The sequence below is a fragment of the Mandrillus leucophaeus genome, unplaced genomic scaffold (genome assembly GCF_000951045.1).
Source record: "Mandrillus leucophaeus isolate KB7577 unplaced genomic scaffold, Mleu.le_1.0 Scaffold132, whole genome shotgun sequence".
In the NCBI taxonomy this organism is placed as follows: Eukaryota; Metazoa; Chordata; class Mammalia; order Primates; family Cercopithecidae; genus Mandrillus; species Mandrillus leucophaeus.
Genome location: NW_012101277.1, coordinates 2545278 through 2566326, shown reverse-complemented (window position 1 = coordinate 2566326; position 21049 = coordinate 2545278). Strand labels below are relative to the sequence as shown.

At 38.9% G+C, this 21049-nt stretch overlaps 1 protein-coding gene and 1 long non-coding RNA gene across 6 annotated transcripts in view; one reads left to right on the top strand and one right to left on the bottom strand.

Annotated features, from left to right (window-relative positions):
* Nucleotides 1-21049, top strand: part of MON2 (MON2 homolog (S. cerevisiae)) — a 137784-nt gene continuing 116735 nt past the window's right edge. For all 5 annotated transcript variants that reach the window (XM_011972923.1, XM_011972922.1, XM_011972921.1 and 2 more), the window contains exons 1-2: nt 1-346; nt 17181-17244. In XM_011972923.1, coding sequence (XP_011828313.1) covers nt 236-346; nt 17181-17244 — 175 coding nt within the window. In that variant the 5' untranslated portion in view covers nt 1-235. The remainder of the gene's footprint in view (nt 347-17180; nt 17245-21049) is intronic.
* LOC105534239 lies at nt 15402-17955 on the bottom strand. The gene is made up of 2 exons (XR_001005238.1): nt 17779-17955; nt 15402-16071 (listed from the first exon to the last, which is right to left on the bottom strand). It is a non-coding gene; the product is annotated as an uncharacterized LOC105534239 (long non-coding RNA).

Genomic DNA, 21049 nt, shown 5'->3' with positions numbered 1-21049 from the left:
CGACTGCGGGGGGCGCCTCCGAGAGAAGCCGGAGGGGTTGCTGTCAGGCTGCTGGGGGACGCTCGAGTAGGCTCCGGGTTCGCAGCCCAGGGCCCGGCAGAGTCCCTGCAGGGCCCAAGAAGCGGGCTGCTGAAGGACCAGAGACACCTGGGGGGAGCTGCCTGTGGCCCCAAGGAGCTGACCGTGCCGGAGCTTGTTTGTACCTCTCGGAAATTGGCTGGGACCTTGGAGGATCATGTCTGGCACCAGCAGCCCCGAGGCGGTGAAGAAGCTGCTGGAGAATATGCAGAGCGACTTGCGCGCCTTGTCACTGGAGTGCAAGAAGAAATTCCCACCTGTCAAAGAGGTAAGCTTCAGGCGACGTCAGGAGAAGGCACTGTGAGCATGCCTGGTCCTGTTAGACCAAGTGCTTCACCCCAGTTTCTAGTCCTGTCTAATTTTCATTCGGTCATCAGCTTTCCAGATTTGTGAGTCGGTGGATTGTTCCACAAGGGCTTTTTATAGTTTCCACTGGAGAGAGCTGAGGCACTTTGATTTTCTCCCCTCTCCTGTCCTCCCAGTTTAGGAGTGAAGTTCGTGAAGTGAGCCTATTCAGTTAATCCAACTAGGTGTACTGTACACTAGCCTATTCTGGCCTTTTTCTTACTCGAAAGTGGCCAAGCCAAAATTGAAAAACTTGTTTGTTGCTCCCCAAAACGAGTATCCACCCATCGTGTTGAAACGTGTACTCCTCACGTTTGTGGCGTATCACTGAATTGGAAACAGTTTTCCTTCTGGCATATATCATTCAGCTTAACTCTATCAATCCTTTGACGTGTTAAACTATCTAGAGCCACCTAATTTATGAAGAATATTGAAGAGCCACAGAATCATGTTAAACCTTCTTGCTATGAGCAGTGCTGTAGTGGGAAGTTGGGCTTGCAGTCAGAGCGAACACACCTGAATTTAAGTTCTAGCAATAAATCTTAACCTCTTTGAGCTTCAGGGTTTTTTTTTTCCCCCCAGCTGTAAAATAGGGTTAAAGGATGGTTTTATATTATGTATGGGAAAGATGTCAGAGCAAAAGGGTATTATTAAAGAGACCCCAGTAAATAATACACGGAAATTAAATTCTCCAAATAGTTCTTGAGTTGAAATATTTAACATTTGGTTATTATTTGCTTTTTCTCTTAAAATGCCATTTTAATTCTCTAAACAAAACAAAACAAAACAAAAAACACCAAAACCAGCCCTGGCTAATTTTGTATTTTTAGTAGAGACAGGGTTTCTCCATGTTGGTCAGGCTGGTCTCGAACTTCCGACCTCAGGTGATCTGCCCGCCTCGGCTCCCAAAGTGCTGGGATTACAGGCGTGAGCCACCGCGCCTGGCCTATTTTTATTTTTATTCCTATTTAATGTAGTTTGTTTTACCTGCAATTTCATTTACTCTTAGCCCTAAAAATTCACCGAAGGATTTCATATTTACATACTTATTTAAATGTACCTTTATTATTATGAAGATTATGTAATTAGAACTTGACCAATAAATTTCGGATTTTAGGCTTGTAAGGAATATTAACTTTTCTGTAAGTGCATTGGTTTTATCAGTTTTCAACAAACTCTATCTTGTATATCTTTAATAAAGTAGGTATTACCCAGTGATGGAAACCAGAATTGCCACTTTTGGAAAGATGGCGGTTACGATAGGTTTTATTTCACGTGGTCAATAGTCTGTTTTGGTATTTATTTTCATTATTTTTTATATCCTCTGTTGAAAGTTACAACAAGTCAATCTAAAGAATTAGGATGTTTTAGAGAATTTTAAAGAATTAAGTTGTTTTAATTGTAAGAGAAATGCTGTCATTTAGAAAATATCAAACACTATTTTGTAATTTCAACAATAATTTGTAGAGCTGACTTTACAGTTCTAATAATTCATAGAAAAACTGTGGTTCCTGTATAGGCTTTTGTGGTCTAGCTTGGGAATTTAATTGCCATTTATTACATTTGTTTTTGTTTTTGTTTTTGTTTTTGGAAATGGGGTCTTTGTGGCCCAGGCTGGAGTGCACTGGTGCGATCTGCAACCTCGAACTCCCTGGCTCAGGTGATTCTCCCAACTCAGCCCCCCAAGTTGCAGGGACTACAGATGCATACAACCATTACAGGCTAATTTTTCGCTTTTTTTTTTTTTCCTTGCAGAGACAGGGTTTTGGCAGGCTGGTCTCCTGAACTGGGCTCAAGCGATCTGCCCACCTCTGCCTCCCAACGTGCTGGGATTACAGGTGTGAACCACCATGCCCAGCCTGGAGGATCCCTTGAGCCCAGGTGGTCAAGGCCGTGGTGAGTGGTGATCGTGCCACTGTACTCCAGCCTGGGAGACAGAACGAGACCCTGTCTCAAACAAACTCAAAAAATCTCATTAGTTTTTACTTGAACACTGACTAGAGAGATATTTTGTGATTGCACCTAGTCTTTGAGGTAATAGCAAAAGTAATTCTTGTAATTATCTCTGATACATAATTTTGTATATGGTACATGTTTATAAGAATTTGTTGAATGAAAGCTTTTTGATTTCTTACCCAATGACACTGGGCACTACTTTAGGAATTGAAAAATGATCTTGACTGTGTCATAGGTTTAAAACAAAGAGAATGATTAGCCTAATTATGATGATGTTTTAGGACAAAGCTTTGACTTTCAAGAAATAGTTTGGCTGAATTAAATTTTCCCTATTAAATTAATAAGAGTGCCAAATTTTGGCTTTTGTTCTTCAAGAAACTGGTAAGATTTTGGTTTTATTTTTCTCTTTGGGTGCTAACTAAACTTTAAGGCAAAGTATAAGAAGCTAGTTAACAGAGACATTTTATATTTAGTCTTTATTTCAAATTTTTAGTCGTTTCTGCCTTTTATGGCCATAGTGCTCAACTATTATTTTATTTAATTATTTATTTATTGAGACAGGATCTTTTCACCTAGACTGGAAGTGCAGTGGCAGGATCTTAGCTCACTGCAGCCTTTACCTCCTGGGTTCAAGTGATTCTCCCACCTTAACCTCCTGAGAAGCTGGGACTACAGGTGCATGCCACCACATGCAACTGATTTTTGTATTTTTTTGTAGAGAAAGGGTCTCACCATGTTGCCCAGGCTTGTCTCCAGCTCCTGGGATCAGGCAATCTGTCCACCTCCGCCTCCCAAAGTGCTAGGATTATAGGCGTATCCCAGGCTGGCCATGTAATTCTTTTTTAAAATTAATAATAAGCTGGATTTAAAGATTTCAAATCTGTCGGAAAAACCATTAAAAGAGTATTGATAAAGGATAGTGCCTTGTTTACTGATATTTACTTACTGTCTTTGGACTTCTACGTGGTTTTTCCTACGTTACTGTTTTCATTTGTAACTCTATCCTTTGTATATTAAATTGTTGTTGTACTGGCTATGACTTTATTCTGTCATTTTATAATGACCTCTTTCTCTTTTTTCTATTTTTCTTAGTCCTTATACATAAATCTTCATGTTTTAGCAGTATAACTTTTTTTAGTACAACTGTACTAGCTAATTTGTTTGGGAATATTTGTATGAAATTTTTTTCTTTGTTTTAAAAATTACTTTGAAGCCTTCTATAATCACTTCTATGTGATTAATATCCAGTGGCCTTCAGGGGAAGAGACCTCTGAAGCTTTATGTATTTCATGAATAAAAACTTTTTGATTATTTCCTATTTGCAGGTACAGACAAGGGGTATCTAACTGAGCCTGGAAGTTGGAGGAGGGGAGTCATTCCTAGCAGAGGAAATAGCGTGTGTTTTTAGTATTCCATGTAAAATAAATTTACACTGAAGATGATTGGAGTCATTAGAGCTTTTTGAAAAAGGGGAATATGATCAAATTAATATTTAGTAACATTGCCTTGACCATTGGTAGGAAGAATTAGAGGGTATTGAGACTGAAGCAAAGAGAGCAAAGTTTAAAAAATGATGATTCTCTGTTTTGAAGCAGTAGTGGACATAGACAAAAGGTTGCTTGCATTGAGTTAGACAGTAGTGAAAGAGAGGATAGATTGAAAAGGTAAAAATTTCCAAGGCATGGTAACCTTCTATATAATGGGGAGAGAGAAATGTGTGATGCCTCCCAGGTTTCTGGCCTGGGAAACTACGTGGTTCACTAAGAGAATAAATAGGAGGAAATGTTTTGGGGGAAAATGAGTAGTCACTATATATGTATATTTTTTGAGACAAAGTCTCACTCTGTTGCCCAGGCTGGAGTACAGTGGCGCGATCTCGGCTCACTGCAGCCTCCACCTCCCAGGTTCAAGTGATTCTCCTGCCTCAGCCTCCCGAGTACCTGGGATCACAGGTGCGCGCCACCACGCCCGGCTAATTTTTTGTATTTTTAGTAGAGACGGGGTTTCACCATGTTGGCCAGCCTAGTCTCGAACTTGTGACCTCAGGTGATCTGCTCGCCTCAGTCTCCCAAAGTGCTGAGATAACAGGCGTGAGCCACCGCACCTGGCAGAGTGGTCATTATATTAAGTTTAAGATTTATGTGTGACATCCAAGTGGAACTGACCAGTAGGTGTTTGAAAATGATGGTTTGGCACGTAAGAGGGAGGTCTAGAATTTCAAATTTAGGAGTATCAGTTTATAAATAATATTGGAAACCATAGAAGTGGATGAAATGGGCCAGGAAGAGTGTGTGTATAGAGTGAGAATATCAGGGCTGGAAAACGAACTTTGGGAAACAACATTAAAGAAAAAGGCTGCTGGGCAGACTGAGGTTAAAGATACAGGAGAGAAGCGTAAAACTCGTTAGAGGAAGGTCCTTGAGAAAACTGAAGTTTCAGTGGCATAAGTATATGAACAGGATTTCAGTCTGAGAAAGGACACATCATCTTCTGACAGAGGAAGGACAAAGGAAAAACCGGGTTTGAATGTGACAAATTTGACAGAAGGGAGTGACAAGTTGTGGGCAGTTTGGTCTGTGGCCTCTGCTTTCTTGGGAAGATAAGAAACATGCTGCTATAAAGACACATGCACACCTATGTTTATTGTAGCACTATTCACAATAGCAAAGACTTGGAATGAACCCAAATGTCCATCAGTGACAGACTGGATTAAGAAATTGTGGCACATATACACCATGGGATACTATGCAGCCATAAAAAAGGATGAGTTTGTGTCCTTTGTAGGGACACGGATGCAGCTGGAAACCATCATTCTCAGCAAACTATCGCAAGAACAGAAAACCAAACACCACATGTTCTCACTCATAGGGTGGGAACTGAACAATGAGATCACTTGGACTCGGGAAGGGGAACATCACACACCGGGGCCTATCACGGGGAGGGGGGAGGGGGGAGGGATTGCATTGGGAGTTATACCTGATGTAAATGACGAGTTGATGGGTGCTGACGAGTTGATGGGTGCAGCACGCCAACATGGCACAGGTATACATATGTAACAAACCTGCACGTTATGCACATGTACCCTAGAACTTAAAGTATAATAATAATAAAAAAAGAAAGAAACAAGCTTGTTGCTAGGAATAATTAAGTGATAAAAGAAGTAGGGGGTGGGGTGGGAAGTTTGAGGAGAGCAGTGGATCACTTTGGAGAAGTGGAGGAGAAATTGTCTTGGAACACTTAAGAGTCTTAGCAGGAAGAGTGGTTGAAATGATGGTAGATTGTGAGAGCTAGGTTGGATTCCTAAAGAAGGAAAGACAATAGTTTTGACTGATTGGACGATCATGGGAAGGTTAAAGGCTAGCAGCAGCTATTTCATCAGAGAGCAGTGGGGTTGGGAAGTGAGAGAGCTAGAAGGATAGGAGTTGGGACAATGGTGGGAATATTGCATTTCAGATTGCCCAGTACTAGAGGATGATGAAGTCCAGGGAATGGGTGGTAGAAGAGTTAAGGGAGAGTTCATTTGAGTTTAGGTGGTCAGAATTACAAAATTGGATAGATTTCTTTTCTCTCTTTTTAAATGATGCAGAATCAGTAAGGGTATAAATAATTCAAAAGTGCAAGTAGTGTTCCCAGGCTATGTACTTTAAGTTTCCTGTTGCCCATTCTGACCTGATAGAAATTGGCTGGCAGAGAAAAGCAAAGGTTTCTTGTGATAGAATGCCTCAGTATCCAGGTGTTTTGGTTTGTTAACTGGCTTAGGGAGACCCCTGGTGAAAGAGATGCCTTCCACTTACTGTGACAGGATTTGCCATTTAACCAGATATTTAGGGACTATGACTCATGTCATTGGCTCTCCTGTTTGGGTTAACACCTCATTTGCACAACTTATGACAGTGAAGATGAGGGCTGGATAATCTTTACGAGCTTACTTAGGATCTCTTTTGGTTTAGTATTTCATAAAGTATTGTAGTTTCTTCCTCTTGACATTGTGTTCTTTCGCCCATAAGCATAATATAATATATTCTTGCTTTATATATTGAAATCTATAAACTGAAATAAATGATTACGTTGTGCTTTGGTTACAGAAAAAATAAAAGACATAGTCTCTAACTTATAAACCAAAAAGGAAGACATATTTCAAATTTTGATTTTTCTTTTTTCCTTTATGTAAGTATAGCTGAACATTTTCAGTCATGTATGAAGTAGAAGGTTTTGCTGTTATTGTTATAATTTAACACAAATTTATGAGTCTTCTGAAAAAGCACAGCAGGAACACAGAAATAATTGAGGAATTGCCTTTATTCTCATGAAGTTAACTCAAGGTTGAATAAAATGTTGCCTTCCCACTAGGCTTGGAACTTTGCATCCTGAGACTCTAATGCAACATGCCATATTAAATATTTCATTTTATAGATGAGGAAACTGGTTTAGACAGGTGTAGTAATTTGCATAAGGTAGTAAAGCTGGAAAATGGTGGAAATGGTATGTAAGTCCATGTGAATCCATCTCTAACTCCTCTCCTGTTTTCCATTATATCATGCTGCACATGCCTTCATAACTTGCTTGTTTTTGTTATTGTTCCCATTTGTTTACCTTGCTTCATTATTTGTTACTATTGATTATTCTTTCCATCTTGGAAACCTCTAGTTTTCAGTTTTGTAACACTATACTTCCCTGTTTCCCCTCTCAGTATTCCATGTCCTTTTCTTGTTTCGTTTTGTTTCTATTTTTTGAGACAGGGTCTCACTCTGTCACCCAGGTTGGAGTGCAGTGGGCTGTCTTGGCTCACTGCAGCCTCTGCCTCCCAGACTCAAACGATCCTCCCACCTCAGCCTCCTGAGTAGCTGGGACTATAAGCACATGCTACCACGGCTGGCACATTTTTGTATTTTTGCTAGTGACAGGGTTTTGCCATGTTGCCTGGGCTGGTCTCAAACCCCTGAACTCAAGCACTCCACCTGTCTCAGCCTCCCAAAGTGCTGGGATTACAGACCCGAGCCACTGTGCCCAACCATCCTTTTCTTTACATACAAGTGTCTCCCAGGTTCTGTCTGCAGATCTTCCCTTTCTCCATGCTCACCCGCTTGGCATCACCCACTTCTGTTGCCTCTGGCCTTGCTACCATGCTGATGACTCTTGAATCTACTTCACTCATTTGCTGTCTTTACCGAGCGTAGATCTGCATTTCCAGCTGCACATCAAACACATCTAGAATGTTTTTTCCATGCATCAGTAGAACTTCTTCTTTTTCTTTTCCTTGGTTTTGAGATGAAGTCTCACTCTTGTCCCCTAGACTTAAGTGCAATAGCATGATCTCAGCTCGCTGCAACCTCCGCCTCCTGGATTCAAGCGATTCTACTGCCTCAGCCTCCTGAGTAGCTGAGATTACAGATGCCTGCCACCACTACCGGCTAATTTTTGTATTTTCAGTAGAGACGGGTTTCACCATGTTGGCCAGGCTGGTCTTGAACTCCTGACCTCAGGTGATCCGCCCGCCTCGGCCTCCTGAAGTGTTGAGATTACAGGCATGAGCCACCACACCCGGCCTCTTCTTTTTCTTTTCTTTTCTTTTCTTTTTTTTTTTGAGACGAGTTTCACTGTTGTTGCCCAGGCTGGAGTGCAGTGGCTCAATCTTGGCTCACCGCAACCTCTGCCTCCTGGGTTCAAGCGATTCTCTTGCCTCAGCTTCCTGAGTAGCTGGGATTACAGGCGCCCGCCACCATGCCCGGCTAATTTTGTATTTTTAGTAGAGACAGGGTTTCTCTGTGTTGGTCAGGCTGGTCTCAAACTCCCGACCACAGATTATCTGTCCACCTCGGCCTCTCAAAGTGTTAGGATTACAGGCGTGACCCACTGCGGCTAGCCAGATAGAACTTCCTGTAATTGAACGGGTCTTTTTCTCAAAATGTCATTTTCCCCCTATTTCAGTTGTTTTATTGATGGTATCTAGCACTGTTGCCTACTTTAGTCATATTTGGCTATCTTCTCTCCCTCGTCTCTCTTTATTCACTGTCACCTGTTCCTTCCAGCTCTGTAATTTTTAGCGTATTTTTCCTTTTTTCTGTTTTCTCAGCTATTATGCTAATTTCAGATTCTATTGATAACATTATGCCTGGCCTTTGACATACATGAATAGCATACATGACTTCATATCATTCTGTATGTCACCTGTACAGAAGCCCACAATGTCTTTTCTACTTATAGGACTCTTTAACATAGCATTTAGTATTCTCTTGATTTTCCCAACCTTCCTTTTTAGCTTCATCACCCCCAAGTCTTCTTCATATGCCTTTATACTTCAGCCCAACTAGGTTACCTACTAGTCTGCAAATAGGTCCTACTGCTTCTGTCTTTCATGTTATGGCTTCTTTGTTTTTTGTTTTGTTTTGTTTTTGGTGACGGAGTCTCTCACTTTTGCCCAGGTTGGAGTGCAGTGGCATGATCTCAGCTCACTGCAACCCCCACCTCCCAGGTTCAAGCGATTCCCATGCCCCAGCTTCCCAAGTGGCTGGGATTACAGGCGCCCGCTATCATGCCTGGCTAATTTTTATATTTTTGGTAGAGTAATTTGGTACTTTTAGTAATTTTGTATTTTAGTTTCACCATGTTGGCCAGGCTGGTCATGAACTCCTGAGCTTGTGATCTACCCGCCTCGGTCTCCCAAAGTGCTGGGATTACAGGCGTGAGCCCCCACACCCATCCTCCTTTTCTTAAAAATTTAATCTTCAGCCGGGCATGGTGGCTCATGCCTGTAATCCCAGCACTTTGGGAGGCCTCGGCGGGCTGATCACCTGAGGTCAGGAGTTCACAACCAGCCTGGCCAACATGGTGAAACCCCATCTCTACTAAAAATACAAAAATTAGCTGGGCATTATGGTGGACGCCTGTAATCCCAGCTACTCGGGGGGAGGCTGAGGCAGGAGAATCACTTGAACCCGGGAGGCGGAGGTTGCAGTGAGCTGAGATCTCGCCATTGCGCTCCAGCCTGGGCAATGAGAGCGATACTCCACCTCAAAAAAAAAAAAAAGGAAAAGAAAAGAAAGGAGGGAAAAAGCATACCACCTATGTAGGAATACCATGTATATATTTTTAGCTATATACATGTAATCTGCATTCCAGTCTTTTATTTGATATGTTAAGGAAATTTTGTTTCCTAGAAGCTAGAGATTCTAGAATGGAATGTCATATAGGTATATATTTTTAGAAGTTTTTAGGGTTGTAGAATAATTGAATGTTACAGAAGAAAATCTTGTTGATTTCAATGTAGTATTTGTTTTATGAGGATTTTGTCACCTAAGGGGTGTTCTAGATGTATCAAGTACACCCAGTGTACACTTCACTTCAGGTCTTTTGATTTTACCTGACATCTAAAATCACAAGTCTTCAGGCAGCTCCATACCTCTCTTGTGTCATTAGTACATTATTTTATCTAAGTTGCCATTAACTTGAATTTCACTTTTTGTTTTTTGAGACACTGTCTCGCTCCATAGCCCAGGCTGGAGTGCAGTGGCATGATCTAGGCTTACTGCAACCTATGCCTCCTAAGCTCAAGCGATTCTCTTGCCTCAGCCTCCTGAGTAGCTGGTATTACAGGTGCACACCTCTACTGCCTGGCTACTTTTTGTATTTTTAGTAGAGACGGGGTTTCACCATGTTGACCAGGCTGATCTTGAATGCCTGACCTCAAATGATCCACCCGCCTTGGCCTCCCAAAGTGTTGGGATTACAGGCATGAGCCATCATGCCCAGCCTCACATTTCTTCTTTAGCTCTTGTTTCTGCTGTGTCCTGTGGATAAATAATTTGGACCTTTGGTAAATTTGCCTTAATATAGCCTATTGTCCCGGCCATTTGGGAGGCTGGGGCAGGAGGATTGGTTGAGCCCAGGAATTCAATGCTGCAGTGAGTTATGAAGGCGTCACTGTACTGGGTAGGTCCATGGTTTGTTTTTTCCTTTTAAAAGATGTCCTTACACTTCTGTTGACAGAGTGATGCCCTGTCTCAAGAACAAAAACAAGCAGAACAGTAACTTTTGTGAAAAAAAACTAACCTTTTAAATAACTTTTTTTCTGTGTGTAAATCTGTACATAGTTTTGATGGTGGACATGTGTTAATTCCTTTGCTACCATCCATTCCCTTTTGCTTCTTTCAGTGGTAGGCTGTGTTCTTCTCTCATTTCAACCCTTTGGATTCTCATTCCTAACTCCAGGGTACCATGATTAACTTAATCTACTTTATTTTTATTTATTTATTTTGAGACAGGGTCTTTCTCTGTCACTTAGGCCAAAGTGTGGCAGTGCAATCACAACTCGCTGTAGCCTCGACCTCCTGAGCTCCCACCTCAGCCTCTCGAGTAGCTGGTACTACTGACTCACACCAGCACGTTTGCCTGATTTTTTTTTTTTTTTTGTAGAGACAGGATCTCCCTATGTTGCCCAGGCTGGTCATGAGCTCTGAGGCTCAAGCGATCCTCTCGCCGTGACCTCCCAAAGTGCTGGGATTACAGGCGTGAGCCACCACTTCTGGCCTAGATTAGTCTACTTTAAATCCTCCTAACTGCTCCCCACCTCATCTCCATTCCTGCGCAAGTTACATAATGCTAGTGAGTGCTTCTGGGAAAGAAAAGCTTTCTCTTTCTTTCTCTAGAGCTACTGAAAGAGACGCTTTCTCTCCTTCAAAATGGTGTCATATGAAATTTGAGGTGTGGAATGGCTGCAGCCATTGTTGCCAAGATTGGATGCAGCCTGAGGATGAACCTACTCATGGAACAGGGCAGAACCAAGAGAATGGCAGATAAGTGACACTGCAACCCTGATGACATTGTAAATCTCTGGATCAGACTTCCTCTGGATGTTTCAATTTGAGACAGTAAAGTCCATCCCTCTCCCTCGCCTTTTTAAGTGAGTTAGAATTGGCATTTGTAGATATAATTTGTGTGTGTGTGTGTGTGTGTGTGTGTGTGTGTGTATAAAATACCAACAAGTTTTTTTGGTACATTTAGAACTTTCCATTTCTTCCCTTAGGAACATTTATTATATAACTACTGGATGAAAGGCACTGGCATAGACATTAATAATATAGAGATATGAATGAGATATATTTCTTATCTTTATTATTTTTATAGATAGTGTGAAGAAACAGGCATAATGAGATGAAAAAGATAAAGCATTACAGGTACAAGCCATAGACAGTACTAAAGGTAGAAAGGCTTTTCACTAGTTACCATAGAAGAAAGTGATGGAAGAAAAGATTTCCGTCACTGCTTATGACACTAGGAGGGTGACAAAATAAGAAGGACCTGCACCATAAGTCTACAGCTATCTTGTTGTTACTAGTGGTTTAATTTTAGCAAAGCATTATTTGTCACATTAAATGAGTACTAATTTGGGTTTGTATTTCATTTGTGAATTTGTTGGCATTATAATGTAAGAGCTATAAAGAGTATATTCCTGATTGTATTTATATATACATGTAAATTTGTCAGTGACTGGGTAGGTCCATAGTTTGTTTTTTCCTTTTAAAAGATGTCCTTACACTACTGTACTAAATTTTGAGAAACACTAGTAGAAGTGGGCACTAGGGAATCATTGAAGATTGACACAGTGGATGGATGGAGGACAGGATTGTAGGTAGAGACATTTCTTCATTTAGGTTGATAATGAGTGTTTGAATTAAAGTGTGGGAGTGAGATTTGAGAAAAAGGTACAAGATACATTAACCAAAAAGACTCTGTGACTGATTAGACTTGTGAGTTGAGGGAAAAAACCCAGGTATCTGGTCAGTGACTGGATAGATGATGCTGCTGGTCAGAAAAATAGAAATTGTAGAAAGAAGTAATAGGTTTCTCTGGCTGAGGTAGGAGTTTGGGGGTAGAAGGAAATGATAACATCTGTTTTCAAAATGTTGAATTTAAAGTGCCTTTTAAACATTTAGGTTAATAATTTCTGTAGTATAGGAGACAGATCAGGAACAGGAATATAATTTAGAAGTCTTCAGCAGTTAGAAAGTAAATGAAACCATGAAATTACAGCCATCCTTTGATATCTGCAGGGAATTGGTTCCAAGAACCCCCAGGAATACCAAAATCTGAGGATATTCAAGTCCCTGATATGAAATGTTGTAATATTTGCACATAACCTGTGCATATCTTCCCATATAATTTCAATCATTTCTAGATAATAGCTAATATAGTGTAAATGCTATGTAAATAGTTGTTATACTGTATTTTAAAATTGTGTGTGTGTGTGTGTGTGTGTGTGTATCCCCCCACCCTGGAATATTTTTGATCTGCAGTTGGTTGAATCTACAGATGCAGAACCTGTGGATACGGAGGGCTGGCTGTATGGTATTACACAGGAAGAGTTTACTGAGTGAGAAATGAGGTCAAGGATACTCTAGGTGGTCTTAGAAAAGCAGTCAGCAAAGGGTTTTGAGAAAAGAAGAAAATGTTTCTTGAGAAGATTAATTTTAAGGTAACATATTAAATGCTGCAGTGTATTTAAGGCTTTGGCATTCTTTCCAACTCATAGATTGTCCTCAGCAATAGATTAGATTACTCATCTTAACATATCATTTCTATTCAAGTCTGTAGAACTTTTTCATCTTCTTTTTTTCCTCTTTTTTTGTTTTTGTTTTTTGCATAAGTATCAATTAAGGGAAAAAAAAACAAAACCGTGTTTACAATTGATTAGGTTCCTTACAGATATACCTGGTATCTGATCAGAATAGGGAATATTTTTAAAGCAAGAAGCTAACAGTTTCTTTTCACACCTACAGTCCTTGATACATGGAAGGAAATCTGATTGTGAAGACCTCTGTTCATACAGAATACCCTTAAAGATGTAGGCTAGTCTTATTTCATACCTAAGTGATATACAAGTGTGTCAATAATTGTTAATAGTGACATTTTCCATCAACACAGGGTTCCTATGAGAATAAGATGATACAATTCCAGAGTATTTTGACAGTAGAAACTTGGATGTTAAAAATGAGGAGCTATGAGATATGTCTAATTATATCTAAGGCAACAAACAGTCCTTTTGGCAATTCCTTGAATTTAAGAATGAAAATACTGGTTACATATCTTTTAAGTTACCATTTTGGAACTACTTAAAAAATACTTGACCAGGCATGGTGGCTCACCCCTATAATCTCAGCACTTTGGGAAGCTGAGACAGGAGGATCGCTTGAACCCAGGAGTTTGAGACCAGCCTCGGCAACACAGGGAGACCCTGTCTCTACAAAAAAAAACCCAAAAAAATTAGCCAGATGTGGTGGTGTGCGCCTGTGGTCCCAAGCTACTCAGGAGGCTGATGTGGATGCATTGCTTGAGCCTAGAGGTCCATGCTGCAGTGATCTGTGATCACGCCATTGCCACGCCAGCCTGGGTGACAGAGTAAGACCTGGTCTCAAAATGAAAAACAAACTTCCTTTTCCTTCTCCTTATTGTGTGTTTGCATAAAGGTATTTATTAGACATGTGCACACATTCATGTTTCAACTCTTATTCATCTCAGGAAATCAGGACAATGTCTGGCGAATTTGAAATCATTTACTGACGTCTATCATCTAGCATGGTACAGGATGGATTTTGGAAACCATTCAGGTTTGACTGACTAGAATTCAGAAAGTCTGGATAAATTACATTCATATTTATGATGGTTCAATTTAATCAATCTCTGTTTGCACCGAAGCAAAACCACATATTGACTTTGGACCTATGCAAGGTATATAGGGCCATGGTGAGAAAGGGGAGAGGTTAAACTTGAAAATGATGATGGAAGAAATTTCAGTGACCACAGATTAATTTCCACTGCCTCAGTAAGAAATTGATCCAAGATAATTTGAGATGGGGTGTGTGAATGTTACAAAATGCACATAATAATTTCAGTGTTCTATAATTTTTACAGTAGTAAATTTGCTGTGGTTTGTACATCTTCAAGGTATATCAAGAATCTCACCACTTCTTACCATCTCTATCACTAACAATCTTGGGCCAATCCATCATTATCTCTTGCTTGTATTATTGCTGTAGTCTTTTAAATTTTACTGTATATTGGAATCACATGAAGATTTTTTAAAATACTGATGGCTGGCTCCCACCAGCAGTCATTCTGGTTTAACTGGGTTGCAATCGGGACATCAGGACTTATTTAAAAGCTTCTGGTGCTGACGAGTTGATGGGTGCAGCACACCAACATGGCACAAGTATACATATGTAACAAACCTGCACGTTATGCACATGTACCCTAGAACTTAAAGTATAATAATAATAATAATAATAATAATAATAAAAGCTTCCAGTGTTTCTAATACACACTGCCCAAATAATCAGAACACCAGTAATCTTTCCCTGAAGTAATTCCTTTTGACCGTGTTTTTCTTCTGGTAGATGTATTAATTTAATTTGGGACCTTTCCGTTTTCTAAAGTTTTAGAAATAAGTCCTAGTGTATCCATTAGGCTTCTTAGTTGTGAGCAATGAAAGCTGACTCTGGTGGATTTAAGCAGAAATAAACTTTACTGATAGGATATTGAGTGGTTTACAGAGTTGGTAGAAGGCTTGAACCTAGAAAAAGTACATGAACAAAGGGGAGGCTAAACAACTAGCACCATGGCAAAACTCATGCCAACGCGACCATTACGGCTGTGTCTGCTGAATAATGACTGGATGCTGCTGATTGCACTTCTGGGTGTGCTGGTCACTCCAGTCTACTACTGGTTCTGCTGCCTTCGGAAACTAGATACTGCTTTCACTATTGCTGTCATCAGAAAGAATTCTTTATTGTCTCTGCTCTTTGTTACTAGGCTCCACATTCAAAATTGCTGGTGGGCACATCTCTATGGGTAAGCATAGGCTGCCAGCAGGGCATGTGGAAAACCATCTACATTTTCATTTTTAATAGTGGAAAATAGGCTCTGTTTTGCACCAAAATTTATGAAGTTAGGAATTCTTCAAACACAAGCAAGGGCTTGATATGCTTGGAGCCAACAAAATGACAGAAGTCTACTACACATGGTATATCTTACAATGTGTTCTTTATTTTAGACATCAGTTCGTTGTTTGTCAGACTAACAGGCCAGAGCATACTGGTGTTTTTACATAATTATTTTTAAACCTTTAGAGACTGCTACCACTTGTCCCTTAGCAAGCAGTAAGAGATAAAATAAATGACTAAGTAGCAAGCAAATTAGTAAGAAAACTTGTACATATAGCTTCTTATGAGTACGTACTTACTATCTTTGGAGGTATAGATAACAGTGTATGTATAAAATAGCATGTTTCTAAATAATAAAAATGTTCTGAGTTTCTATGATGGAAATAGTATGTCAATATTATGTCTCAGCGCTCTTCAATTGAATTATAATGTGGGCTACAGATGTAATACATGTATGTAATTTTTAACTGCATTAAAAAGTAAGAAGAAGCCAAGTGCAATGGCTCATGCTTGTAATCCTAGCACTTTGGGAGGCTGAGGTGGAAGGATCGGTTGAGGCCAGGAGTTCAAGACTAGCCTGGGCAATATAACAAGGCCCTGTCTTTACAAAAAAACTAAAAAATTAGCATATACCTATAGTACCAGCTACTTGGAAGATGGTGGTGGAAGGATCACTTGAGCCCAGTAGTTCGAGGCTGCCATAAACCATGATTGTGGCATTGCAGTCCAGGCTGGGCAGTACAGCAAGACCCTGTCCCTAAAAAAAAGGGAAAACAAGTAAAAAGAAACACATTTGATTTTAATAATAATTTAACTTAATAATTTGAAATATTATTTCAACATGTCATCAGTATAAATATTAAGGGATAGGTTATATTCTTTTAATATTAAGTCTTCAAAACCTAGTATATATTTTACACTTAGAGCATAGCTCAATTCAGACTGGTCACATATCAAGTGCTTAATAGCCGCATGTAGCCAAATGGCTACCAAATTGGACAGTGCAGTTCTGTGGCATTCTGTAAAATACTATGTGACTTGCCAGTACTGCCCGCTAAACATACTATGGTTAATGAAGTGTTTGGTTATTCATTCTCAAAAAAGAAAGCAAAGTAGCTTTTAAAATCCAACACAGATCTGGGCATGGTGGCCCACGCCTGTAATCCCAACATTTTGGGAGGCTGAGATGGGTGGATCACTTGAGGTCAGGAGTTCAAGACCAGCCTGGCCACCATGGTGAAACCCTGTCTCTACTAAAAATACAGAAATTAGCTAGGCATGGTGGTGGGTGCCTGTAATCCCAGCTACTTGGGAGGCTGAGGCAGGGGAATGGCTTGAACTAGGGAGGCAGAGGTCGTGGTGAACCAAGATTGTGCCATTGGACTCCAGCCTGGGCAACAAGAGCAAAAAACTCCGTCAAAAATAAATAAATAAATAAATAAATAAATAAATAAATAAATAAATCCAACACAGTAGTTTTACTTGATTTTTCAGTGTTCTATAATTTTTGTGTGTGTGGTGGAGGGAGACGAGGCTTGAAATGGGGAAAAGGAGCCTAATTATTTTCAGTAGATTTTGTTTTTGTTTGTTATTTTTATTCTTGGAAAATTTAGCTTTGCAGGGGATTGAGAGTGAGGAAGGCAACATGTTGTAGTGCATGCAGAGTTTGCTTGTGAATAATCAAATTAATCATATTTTATTACATTTAACATATATGTCACTACTGGGCTTAGTATCTGATGATTTGAAAATTAAAAAGGTGGTAGGGACTGTGCTTGATATTTTGTCTATCACATATGACTTATTTTCCATAGATAATTCATTTTGGCAGTAAATTTTGTGTTCTAATTATTTTTATTCTTGCAGGCTGCTGAATCAGGAATAATAAAAGTTAAAACAATTGCTGCACGAAACACCGAAATTTTGGCAGGTAATTTTATGTATTAAAAATTTAATAATAAACAAAAATTTGGCTAATAGTAAAAGTAGAATCTTTATTATAAAAGCCATCAGTTTTCTGTAATATCTCTTCCTTATGACCTAACATATGCTATTCATAATGATACAGAATGGGCAAAAGTCCATAACTTATGAACTGATTGTGTTTCCCAGAGATGAATGCTATAAAATTCTCTGAAATCAGAAACCTTAACACTACTAACTCCTTAAAGGCAAGAAATTTTTTTCTTACTCATCTTTGCATTCTCCTCCACTTCTTGCTAATCACCTGAGACACACCATAAAAAGCATTCAGTAATATTTGTTCCATTGAATTGAATGAAAGATTGGTTCTCAGTCCACCTTCTGTGTTGTACTTTCTCTTTAATATAATACAAACAATTCATAACGTAGTCTTCTGTATTTAGTTTACCATATGAATTTTGAGTCTTGGGACTAAGGCAATATGATCATGAAAAAAGAATGAGCGTGAAGTAGAGAAAAGAAAACAAAACTATTTTCTTACCTTCTCTTGATTGAACCCGGTTTTCAAGGAGGAATTTTCAGGAGTTTCTCTTTGGCATCCTTCTTTTCTACACAGTCCACTCCTTTCTCTTCCTTGGTGCCTTTTGTTCTTGCCTCAGTAATGAACATGGAAAAGAGGTAAACTGACTTTTTTTTGTTGTTTTTTTTTTTTTTGAGTCTATTATATGCAAGGCACTTGTGTTATTCTATCTTACATAACAACCTTGTGGGGAAATATTGTCTTATTTGATAGTAGAGCAAATTGAGATGTGAAGAGGTTAAGTTACTTGCCCAAGGTCACCGGAAAAGTGGTGGAACCAGATTAAAATCCAGGAGTGTTCAGAAGCCCATGGTCTTCCTGCTACAGTGTGCTACCATGGTATCACCAGGTTTCCACGTTAGCTACTTACTCTCAAGTATTCCATACGTAACCAGTGCTTGCTTCAGTGATCCTTTAATCTGCATTTCCAGTTCCAGTAGTGCTGTTGATCTCAGCTAATCTATGAGGAAAGTAGTCCTATTAAATTAATTTATACAAAGTCCCAATAGTAAATAATCTCTTTAACTTTCATATATTTTACATTTTTTAAAAGGGATACCAGTAAGTCTATAACTGGTGGGATTTCAGAGTGTTATGAAATGAAATGAAGATTTTTGGGGGCAGATTAAGGATCGGGGGGCAAGAGTGGATTTCGCTTAGGCTATCCAGCTTTGCTGGAAATTTCCCCTTCGGGTAAGCTCTCCTCAGTTACATCTGTTTCCCACAGCTTTTTCCCTGATTTTGAACAGTCTATCAAAACACCAAATAGTTTTATAACATTATGCACAGAAGTGAATAATGCTCTGTGTGCATTTTGAGAAGGGGTATAGTGAAAGTGGTGGGTAAAGGCAGAGGTGCACATCGTTGGGTTAGGAAGGTTGGCAAGTGGGTTTTTTTGGTTTGTTTTTCTGTTTGTTTTTCTTGAGACTTTTCTTCAGTTTTGATCATGTCGCCCCTGCTGGAGTGCAATGGTATGATCTCAGCTTACTGCAACCTCTGCCTTCTGGGTTCAAGCAATTCTCCTGCCTCAGCCTCCTGAATAGCTGAGATTTCAGGTGCCCACCACCACATCTGGCTAATTTTTGTATTTTTAGTAGAGACAGGGTTTCCTCATGTTGACCAGGCTGGTCTCGAACTCCTGACCTCACGGTCTTCCTGTCTCGGCCTCTCAAAGTGTTGGGATTACAGGCGTGAGCCACTGCGCCCGGCCAGCATGTGGGTTTTAATGGGAGACGTAGGCAGTTAGGCAGATAAGCGACTGTGGGGAAATTGATGTTTAAAGATAAATGATGACCTGGATATTTTTATGTTGGAGACTTACCATAGGCCAATCATATTCGAATATCACTGTAAATATTTGAAATATTTACTGTTGCTAATATCATTGTTGATATCGTGGTAAGTCCTTAATTATTCTCCAATAATACAAATTTTCATTGGTTTTATAGTTTGTGAAAGACTTTTTTAAAAAAAATGACTGATTTCCTCAGAAGATCACTGTTATTCCAGCATTCTATCCCACGTAAAATGTCTAATTAATTACTCTTAAGATGAGTAAGAAAAATTTTGACTTAGTTGGTATGATTTAAATATATAGGCAGCTTTTAATTTCATTTTAATTCAATTAGCATTATTCAAATCAAGTTAGAACAGAGCTGTATGCAAATACAATTAATAGTCATGCTTTGATCTTCATAGTATCCAGAGCTATATACTTGAGGAGGTATATTCGCACTTAAACTTTATCCTAGTATTTTTTATGAAGTATTTAAAATAATACCTAAAAGTTACAGATTAATAGACCACTGTCATCCTGAAAATCAGAGGCTCTTCAAAACAGAGTTTAAATTAGTCAGTATATAGTTTCTAAACTATATAATTAAGACTACAGTTAATACTGAGAAAAAATTTTAGTTAACTTTTTAAAATTTCCTGAGAAGTATTTACTTCTTTATGGTACTTGAGACTATAGGAGACTATACAACTTTTGTGCTTTAATGTATGTCAAAAATACCAAACAATTGAGGAGTCTCAAATGAGATTGGATATTGAAATCTCATATGTCTCTGCATATTCAGAATATATAAAGATTTGTTGTAAGAATGATAACTTTTAATTTGGATCAAGTAGTTTAATTAATGATACTTGGCATAGATTGCTAGTCAACTTTAGTTTTCTTAGATTTATTTTCCAAGGGAATATTATTATTTCAGAATAAGTCTTTGCTTTACATCTCCCCTTCTTTTAAGCATCCTCCTTTAATGTTTATTTTTCTTTGTTTTCACTGCTGTCATGAATGCTGACATAAGTGGGAATGCTATGCCAGGTAATGTCAGCATTGATTCAGATGTACAGATCATTATCTCAAAATTTCCATTTTCTTTAAAGATAAAACTTTGAAAATGAGAGATAGCAACATAAAGTTTTCATTTACAAGGCCAAATGCCTTAATCTTACATTTAATATTATATGAATATTATATATTACAAATTGTGTTTATTATCCTAGCTTATAGTATACTAAAAATTCAGAAATTATTTGTTATACAAAAATTACATAATCTGCTTTTTAAATAAATATTTGTAACAAGGCAATCAATGAAGTTGTGGTATATTTTAACATTGTATATTTAGCCCCTACCCCAAGCCATAGTGGTTACATCTACCTGTGGCTGCTTTCAGCTGCTGTCAGTATACATAAAGAATTTTTACATAATCAGTTGGTGTGACTTTTGTTCTTTTTTCACGTGTTGTTCCCTCATCTTCTTTTTAAAGAGCTCATAGCTAAAAGGTCTTTAAGTAGCAATGAGTAAATATACTTTGGAATTTTTTTCTGATTTTAAAAGGTAATTTATTTGCTTTTAAAATTTAATACATTTATCTAGATGTGTATAAGAGAAATGAGTAAATATACTTTGGAATTTTTTTCTGATTTTAAAAGGTAATTTATTTGCTTTTAAAATTTAATACATTTATATTTATATATTTAATATATTTATATACTATATATGGGAATAAATCTGAGCATCCTATTTCAGTCCATTATTGGTTTATGAGTCCATATCACACTATCTTAATGACTACACTTTTTTTATTTTTGAGACGGAGTCTCGCTCTGTTGCCCAGGCTGGAGTGCAGTGGTCCGATCTCGGCTCACTGCAAGCGCCGCCTCCCGGGTTTACGCCATTCTCCTGCCTCAGTCTCCCGAGTAGCTGGGACTACAGGTGCCCGCC